The following is a 10,082-nucleotide window of genomic DNA, read 5'->3' on the forward strand; positions in this document are numbered from 1 at the left end:
CAAGGCAATAAATCACAAGTCAGTCATATTTAAATATTGGATTTAAATGGTCCAGATTCTTACAAGCCACATTCACTTTTGTGGGGGGAAAAAAACACCATTTAAGTCTGACTGGGAGCACTCAGTAGAGGAAGATTTGAGTAACATCATCTCTATAATGCACTCTACTAGCTCAAAATGAAAAATGATTGAAACTTGCATTCTAACAATTATACCATTGATTTACATTTTTTTTTTTATCCCAATTTCAATCAATTTCTTAGTTTGTGACTTGAAGACCTTCCACTTCCCTCTTTGGTTTCTTTGAAAGTAAATTACTGAAAATTAATGCTAGATAGTGTCAAATCAAACAGCCTCTCTAATATTGCAAATGCCAAATACAAAATGGCTTTGATCTTAGAAACATGCATTACTATGGCTAAAGCTACATAATATCCCCAATAGGCAGTGCAGTTTCAACATATAGACCTTCAAAAACCAGTGTTGTGCAATTACATGCATTAGTTATACATTTATACGTCCAAAAGAAATTACCTGATCATATAGTACAAGTATTTGCAGGTTAGGGAACCAGTTATGGGCAATATTAGCAAACAATCAATAATTCGTCAGACAAGAGGGAAGCAAACTAGTGATTATTTTTTTTTTTTTTGGCATTTCCTGGGATTTGTATTTGGAGACAAGGTATCAAACCAAAACCAGTCCACTAATAGCACCCACGAGTCTGATTGAAATTGGGGTTTATAAAATCAAGATAATTAAAGACGCACCAATCGGCACCAGTCTTACGCCTTGCCTATTCCAAGCCAGTCAGTTTCGACATCACAGCTACGCTCACATCCGCATGTTAATATGTCGGTAACGTGTGTGAAAACGACACAAAATTTGAAATTTGTAATACGCATAAGGCCAAAGTAAAGTCCCGTTCACACCAAGAACGAAAACTATAAAGATAACGATATTAGCGTCCACATCAGTTAACAACATCATCTGTTTATTCTCAGCACATGCTCATCTGCCGCTTTAAATTCTCAAGCTTGTTATAGCAGGATTCATTCTGATTGGGTGTCAATGTTTTTATCGTTCATCAGCTGGAAAAAGTCATTCTGAAAGTGATTCCATCGATATTGTTTCTCTGTGCCTTTGTTATAGCTGGGGTGTGGACTCTGCTACTCTGTAATATTGAGAACGAATTTTTGAACTATATCTTTATCTTTACAGTTATCGTCCTTGGTGTGAACGGGCCTTAAACCATGGTGGAATCACAGGGCTCAATTAATGCTTGTCTGGGACAAGTAGATATTTTAAAGGGGCAGGTGAGAATTTTACTTGCCCGACTGGACAAGTCAAGTCAAGTCACCTTTATTTATATAGCGCTTTTAACAATACAGATTGTGTCAAAGCAACTGAACAGCATTAATTAGGAAAACAGTGTGTCAATAATGCAAAATGACAATAGTAAACACTAATTTTTCAGTTAAAGACAGTTCATCATTGAATTCAGTGATGTCAACATCCAGCTCAGTTCAGTTTAAATAGTATCTTTGCAATCATTTGCAATCAAGTCAACGATATCGCTGGAAATGAAGTGTCCCCAACTAAGCAAGCCAGAGGCGACAGCGGCAAGGAACCAAAACTCCATCGGTGACAGAATGGAGAAAAAACCTTGGGAGAAACCAGGCTCAGTCGGGGGGCCAGTTCTCCTCTGACCAGACGAACCAGCAGTTCAATTCCAGGCTGCAGCAATGTCACATTGTGCAGAGGACTCATCTGGTTCCTGTGGTCTTGTCCCGGTGGTCGTCTGAGACAAGGTCTTTACAGGGGATCTGTATCTGGGGCTCATCTAGTTGTCCTGGTCTCCGCTGTCTTTCAGGGCTGTGGAGGTCCTTTCTAGGTGCTGACCCACCATCTGGTCTGAATACGTACTGGATCCGGTACTGGACAAGAAGCATTATTAACATCAACAAAAATAACTAGGGAAACACTGAATCTTGGCCATGTATGAGACAGACTGGTGGAGAAATCAAAACAAATAAGCGCAACAGCACACACAAAGTAGTTCACAGAAAGTTATAGATGCAAACTAAGGTACAAAAAAAAAAAAAAAAGAGATATGATATAGGTAAGCAACATTACATGACCAAGATATTTCCCCGAATATCAGCACGATTGCAATGTTACACGGATTTTATAAAATAGTAGTTCAATAAACTAGAAGTTAAAATTGAGAGACTTACATTTTAGACACAATATTGACAACTTTGCAGAAGAAAATAGTTTCAATCAAATCCGTAGCGGAACTCACTCATTAAAACAGTCACTTGCTGTCACCTGGTGGTTTGGTTTAATATTTAAATGTATAATTTAATTTTTCCCAACATTTTTTATTTGTATGTGAATTTTTTTTTTAAACATTAATCTTATAACATTACTTATGCATTTGTAATTTTGTGATGTAAATTCATTAAAGGCACCTCTCAACTTCATTAAACAGTCTATGTAAATATATCTACTTCAGATGCCGCTTCTGTTTCCTCTGCAGTGAAAAGATGGAGTTTGTTGACACCAATTTCATTTGAATGGTAACGACTCTAATGGTTTCTTATTATTCTAACCGAATTAATTGAAACAATGTAAGAATTTGATGTGAAAGATGACATATACATTTAATAAGGTTAGGAAAATATGTTCATTTATAAACAGTGGGAAACGACATCTGATTTTATACAGCAACTCATTTCTACCTCTTTCCAGTCACAGAGCACTTTATTTTGAGAGTTGTTAGCGAGAAAACATCTGGAACTTGGTCCAAATTGGCAGAAAGTGTAGTGTTTAATAATGTGTTTTATTTAAATAATTTCTAGCATTGAAAAACTGTAGATTGAAAACAAGTACATTTTTGTTTGTATATGCTGTCAATTACAGTTCTTAGAAAGAAAATCGTTATCGGCAAGTCGCACTTAAAAGAAGAAAAAAAATTGGAATTGGCCAAGAAAATTGCAATCGGTGCATCTCTAAAAAATAACTGACACAGAAAAGCTGCACATCATGTTTATGGAACTATACTTGAAAGAGGTAATCAGGTACAGTAGTAACGGGTGAAAGTCCAACTTAAGTGTACATATCAGCATAAACAACATACGCGTACATAAGTGTACATTTCTAAGCAAATTACAGCCACAGAAAATTAACCCATTCAATTAGGTAGAAAAGGCTGAGGCCATTTCAAAGTCTTTTTTACAGCGGTTTCCTTTAAAACTCACTCAAAGTCCACTTCACCTTGGAATCTCAGAAAGTCTTATCAAGCGTCATTAAAAAAGGCCTCAGCTTTTCACAAAAAGCCTAAAAATTCCCAAACGAAGTAAAATCTACAAACCCTTACCAATGTTTTTTTTCCTCTTATATATGGTAGCTGTCAAACACCTTGTGGACTCATATCTCGATTCAAAAATCCCAAAGAGAGCGGCAATACTGGTGATATTAAGCACGGATGTATGTGACCAACCCCAGATGTGCGTTAATTAACCTTCAGTTGTAGATGTAAGACTGATTTTGCATATCTAGCAGACAGATAAAACCTGAATATACAAGATGTCATTATGTCTGAGATATTTGGCATATTGCCACGTCCCTTGATTTCACAAATGCGCACATGTAGATAATGTGATAAATGTACAGTCAACTTAAAGGGGGTTTTATATGACGGAAAGGCTCAGTTCAGACATTATCATACCACAGGTGATGTCTTTATTACTAGAAATTCATAATTCTACACGGTCTACAAAACCAAATGGTCAGTGACCAAATTAAAATAATTTATGAATCAACTATAATTTGTCAATGAATGCAATGACTGTGTAAGTTCACTTTGAGGAAGATACAATGGCATCACCTGGAACTGTCAGGAACCCAGACACAGCATTTAATGTTTACATCACTACGAGTACAAGTAACAAGCCAACTTGGCTACAATCCCAATGTAAACTGCACAAATGAATCATTCAATAGAAAAAAAAACAAAACACAAATGCGCCATAGAAATATAGATGTTACTTATACAGAGAATTTTCTAAAGGCCAAGAACTAAATGTATCAAGGGTTAGAAAAGGGGCAATCTAGATCTCAGCTTTGGATTCAATTTGAAATGACAACACCGCATTATTAGCTTCATTCAGATTTATGCAGAGCCTGTAAATGTCATTCTGCACTGTAAAATTAATTTTAATGGTGATACCGCTTTTATAGACTGGTTCTTTCATTTTAACATAGGTTTCATTAATGTGTATGTTTTGGTGCGGCAATTGTGAAAGATCTATAACTGCCCACTTGACTTTACACGACTCCAAAGTTCACGCTCTGTATATTTGCGTATTTACACACTAAAATTAACAAGAACAGAATGTACAGAGGACATGAGAACAAACATGCCTCTACCTGAACAGGTAGACACTAACCCTCACACACACACACATAGATTGAGGCCTAAATAGTGAGCAATAATAGGGGAATTGTAGCACACTGGTGTTAAAGAAACTGATCTACTATAATAAAGTAACCGACGCCGACGCACATACGTGCTTCAAGCAATCAGCGTGCATCAACAGTCCTCAGTGCTTTATAACATCAATAGATGATCTGTATTATGTATTGTACGGTTACAAGCTATCGTAAAATTGGCTTTTACCTCCCTAAAAGACAGCAAACCTCCAAAAACAGACATCTTGTAGTGTGCAAGTCATTTTAATTATGACAGCGAGAAAACAGATGTTTGATTTTGCTTTAACATAACTGTTGGCAGTAAAGATACTGCTAGGATTTAAGCAATATTTAAACTGAATTTTTTTTAATTTTCACTCGAGCATAAAAAGGTAAAAATCTATGGGTATTTTTATGCTTTTCTCTTAAGTTTGTTGATTGTGCAGCAACAAATTTAAATGGCAAAGCAACACTACATTGCCATCAAAAACATTTTGCTCTCCAATTCAGGACTTTGTAGCGACTAATTTCTGATTTGCTTTAATTTCATGTTGCTTCTGCAAAACGGAACATGCATGTGTATGCAAATAATATATATTATTACTATATATAAAATGTTGGTTCCATGTACACGGTCACTATTAACTACTGCAACATACTGACCCAATTAAAATCAAATGCAATTTTGCCTAGAAATTAAAAACAAGGTCATTCAAATACTCACTGACATATCAATTCTCAAAATTATAAGCATGTTTTAAAATAAACTACAGTCAATCCTAGCAATGTAATGCTATACAGAGTAAGGCCTGGAGATGAAACTGAAGTTGTACAGGCTGTAAGGGACATTTGCACTCATGAAGAGTGTAGATGTCAAGAGAAAAACAATCACTTGGAGTCATCTCAGGAATTATCAAAATGCATCACAACTTGCATTCAACATCTGTGTGATTCCTGTACATGTTTTCCCCAGCGTGTTTATGGTGTCAAAAATCCAAGGCAATGCAATCCAAATTTGATTCTGTAAACTATAACCAGTAAGGCAAAAATACCACAGGTAGTGTAGCGCTTATGCTCATTTTTAAAAGGGAACAGCTCCCTTAGAGAAAACATGGCTAAATGGTTTATTTAATAATAAATAATTTTGAGCTTCAAATTATGGGTTGTGAGCGATACTACAGAATACAAGAAGTTGTCCATGCTTCACTAAAAATCCACTGTGACAAAAACTCTGACAGAATTACATAATCTAAAACGGCAATACACACATTCACCATTTAATCTAAAAAAATAAAAAATAAATAAATAAAAAACTTACCTCACACACACAAGCACATCAAATCTACTAAAAAGGCACAGAGTTAATAAAGAAAACATTAGCACTCAGCTGAATGATCAGAGAGAGACGTGTGAGAGACCAGTAAAAAGGATTAAAAAAAAAGCCAAGGCCAAGCATGTATAGGTGTATGCAGCGGGGCAAGTGACTTAAAAATAACAACAATTAAATAAAAACCACACACACCAAAAACTACTTAAACATTAAAAAACAATGCCATTTGGTAAACCTTCACGTTTTTATTTATTTTTGTAAAATCAGCTTTAACTAAAAGTACAGCCGTATGACATTCCTAGTTTCACGTACGAATTAAAAACTTCCTTTTTCTTTTGAGGAATTTGGTGGGATTGGTGTGCTTTTCCAGCCCTGGTCTGCATTCCGGTGGGAATGCAATATGGAATGTTCTCCTACAGCAGATTAAGCTATAGGAGCAAGAGGGGAGAAAAGGGGAGGGGGTTCGGTTGTGACGTAACGGAAGTAGAGGGCATCATCATTTACTTCAAAATCCAACGGACATGCAACATAACTGTCTGCGTGCATGCATGTATGAACATACATAGTACAATGGGGGGGTTTGGGGAGACTTCCCACCACAAACACTCCAGGAGGAACCAGGAAACACGGCCGAACGTTATAATTCAAGCCAGTGACTCCATCACGAGAACTCACAACTCGGTCTGAATCAAGATACTTCAATATTTAGTTTTAGTGTAAAAAAAAAAAAAAAACTAAATGGAGATCAGTCCAGCCATAGCTGATATTAATGCACAAGTTAAGAACAAAATTACATCTACAAGTAGAAAAAATAAATAGAAAATTACCACCAAATAATAATAATAAAAAAAAGCTATATATTGTTTAACTTTAAAACCAAAAAACCCTCAAATTTTTTAATTAGGGCACGATTGAAGCATACACAAATAAAAACAAATTGAGAAATATAATTGACACTAATTTAGGCTGAATATGATACGCCACACTAAATAAAAAAAAATTCTCAATTTTTAGCAATTGAAACCAAATTAAAAAAGAATGCAAAATACCTAGCTATATTATTTTCTTACAGATTGCAATCATAGAAAATTGTTATGAGTGACAACATTTTTTTTATATTTTAATATTTAAAACATAGCGAAGTTAGCAGCCCTGCAATATTAAATAAAATCTTTAAAAACAACGAAGACTGACTGTCCACACAAAGGTTCCAACTTTTTCCACACACAGAGTATCTGTTCTAGCTGAAGACCCTTTTCCCACACTCTCTTCTAGCAGTTGGGGCCCCCCTTTAAGCCACACGTGTGCATGCGCACACACACACACACACACACACACACACACACACAGTGCAAGCTCTGAGCAAAAACGGCTGTGCTAGTAATCGAGGAAGCTAGCAATGAGAAAGAAAAATGGCATATGAAACTAAACTTCTAAAGGCCAATGGGCTGTCCATGCAGGCTCCGCTCAGTGTACACACAAGCCTGGTTGAAGAACGGTGTCACAATCAACATGTTTTTAATGTATGAAGCATCTGAACTATGCTACCAAATTACAATTATTCATTAAAAGGAAAAGTATATATTAATGCAGGGTAATTTAAACATTAATGTGAATATGTATATATAATTATAGTAGGTCCTGTGTCCACACAGCCTTGTACACACCCTGACCAAACTAAAGCTTCCAGAAAACGGCTCCATAAAATGCACACAACCCCTTGGTACATTCACACACACACACACACACTCACTCAAGAGGCCACAGTTTACCCAACTTTCATATTTTTTTGTGTGTGTAAAGGTGGGCAGGGCCTAAGCCGAGACTCATATGATAGAATGCAAGATCACTCCCATCATGCATTTCACTATACTTAGCTCTCATTGGCTTGCAGTTCAAACCAGCTTTACATACACAACCTCTGACCTGCTCCTATCAACATTACATATGTGCAGCATACACACACAAAATAAACATTATACACTTAACACTTAAATTATACTGTTTCCATAATTTACACAGTAACCTCAGCATATTAAGCTATTGTTTTTGATACACTGTTAGTGTATAAAATTAAACAGCAAATAAACTGTTCACTTAATGTCCTGTCAGCTTAAAAGATCAGCTGGCCCATCAAGAATTGAACTAGCCACAACATGTGTTTAACCATTACGAATTAAAAAAAAATAATAATAAAAAATACAGGCCTACTTTAGTCAAAATAAACAAATCACAAACACTACGTAGCATTAATTTAAATTAAACGTGCTAAATGCTTCATTTGATCGTTTTAACTAAACAAAACCACCATTAACTTAAACCGCGTACAATTCACGTGGAAACTGCGTTATTTTTGACTGAGAACTCGCTATAAAAAAAATATTACCCGCTAGTTATTCACAAATTAAAAATACAGGACGCCGAGAAATTAATAAACGACTTATATGTACATGATGCAGTCGTAACGTGAAAATAAGGCGAATATTAATTATATCTGTAATCGTTACGTCAACTTAATTACAACAATAAAACGGCAACCCACTCGCACACGGTTGGTAAACAGTGCTTTGTGGCTTACACCACGTCTAGTCGTTACTGTTCCTGTGAACCCACAAACCGGTTTTCTTGACAAGACCTCGACCCTTGCAGTCCACGCGCGCTGAGGACTCCATCTCGTGCCTGAGCAGCGCGAGGAGGGGAGAGAGGGGGCGGAAGCATTGAGCGGCATGACTGAATAGTAGTTTCTTCTTTAATGGACGCCACAGCAAGCATGTGCAACGTGAGGTCCCATTTATAACGTTTGCGTTCTCACTTTGCACACCTCTGCTGCGTTTCTTGCTACGTTTTGTCAAGGCCTAAAGGCCCAGTAATATGTGAACTCAGCATATCAAGGGCCTCAGATGTATTACAAAAACCCACATTCCGCACGCTGACATGGAGGTTCAATCAGTAGCATACACATCTTTTTTTGTTACTAAACACGCCTGTGGATTTACATTTAAAGCAGGTAGCCCACATAAAACACCGTCACCACCCTAATCTTGAATTTCGCTTGCAAATAACAGTTTGATGGATAATAAGAACGTAAAAACAAATCAAATGAGAGCCATTTCAAAGATTAAAAACAACAAGAAGCCCGACTTAAAATCAGGGCTTGTCAGGAAAAAATTGAGATAATTACTCAAAACAAAAACGTGGACATAGCCATTTTTTAGATGAAATTGCTAAATTTACAAATGAATCTTACCTTTGTCGTTTAGGGACAGAGTGCTCCACTTCTAAGACTTTTCCGTGGAGTTCTACTTTCCCTGAAAAATATTAATTGTATTTTAATAAATCACATTTTATTTCAAACAAAAAGTCTATTATGTGTCAAAGGTTCACAATGTGCGAAAGAGCAAAAAAAAATAAAAAATGCTATTTAAGCTACGTGTACAGAAACTACACTGACATGTACGATTTCAAGAAAATCTTAACGACAACCCAAAACAAAATTAGTTTTAGTAAAAAAAAAAAAAAAAATCATACATACAAAATTTCCCAGAGGATAAACATGGAAGACAAATTTGCCCCCACGCTTGCGCGAAGGCCTCAGCTACGAGCAGCGTGACATTGATTTAAGAAAACCACGAAAACGTCCACTGACTTATACGGTCTCTTCATGGCAAATATTGCAGCCTTTACACAATTTACACTCGTTCCAAACATAATAAACCCATATTGTGGAGACAGCGGAGTAGTCGAAAGGCCTACAAGCCACCAATGCAACCCAACCACCTGGTGTTCCAGAGCTCGTAATTACAGCGATAAAAGTGATACATTTTTACAATGGCAAAGTTCGCAAAACCACCAGTTCTGTGTAACACTTTAGTTCACTTTCAGAGAGTGCTCCACGAGCTGCGTTTAAAAGCCACACGAAACACCTAGAGCATTTTAATTCAAATAAATAGTATGTGCAACCACTCGCCGCTTGGATATCCGAGTTGTTATACACATTATTTCACATTTCGCCCTGCACAGTGCACACACAAGTAACGCTGCAACTTTGATGGACAGTTGCCGTTCAGTTATTTTGATACTAAAGCGAGACTTGGCGTTCTCGGCGAGTAAAGCCCGTGGTTTAAAAAAAACAAAGTGAATAGTCTACACTTGCTCAGTGTACGAACACATCCCTGTTTTGCATAGGCGTCTAATTGTTAAACGCGACCGTTGCATGTGCATTGTAATTCATTTGGAGGGTGGACAAAATCACATCGGCTACGCACAAAAGTCTCAC

General features: G+C 36.6%; 1 protein-coding gene across 1 annotated transcript in view; it reads right to left on the reverse strand.

Moving 5' to 3' along the window:
- Positions 1–10,082, reverse strand: part of igf2bp3 (insulin-like growth factor 2 mRNA binding protein 3) — a 34,860-nt gene that overhangs the window by 23,838 nt on the left and 940 nt on the right. Inside the window, exon 2 of the mRNA XM_016444598.1 lies at positions 9,054–9,114. Coding sequence (XP_016300084.1) covers positions 9,054–9,114 — 61 coding nt within the window. The remainder of the gene's footprint in view (positions 1–9,053; positions 9,115–10,082) is intronic.

The sequence above is a fragment of the Sinocyclocheilus anshuiensis genome, unplaced genomic scaffold, assembly GCF_001515605.1.
Source record: "Sinocyclocheilus anshuiensis isolate Anshui unplaced genomic scaffold, SAMN03320099.WGS_v1.1 scaffold2081, whole genome shotgun sequence".
In the NCBI taxonomy this organism is placed as follows: Eukaryota; Metazoa; Chordata; class Actinopteri; order Cypriniformes; family Cyprinidae; genus Sinocyclocheilus; species Sinocyclocheilus anshuiensis.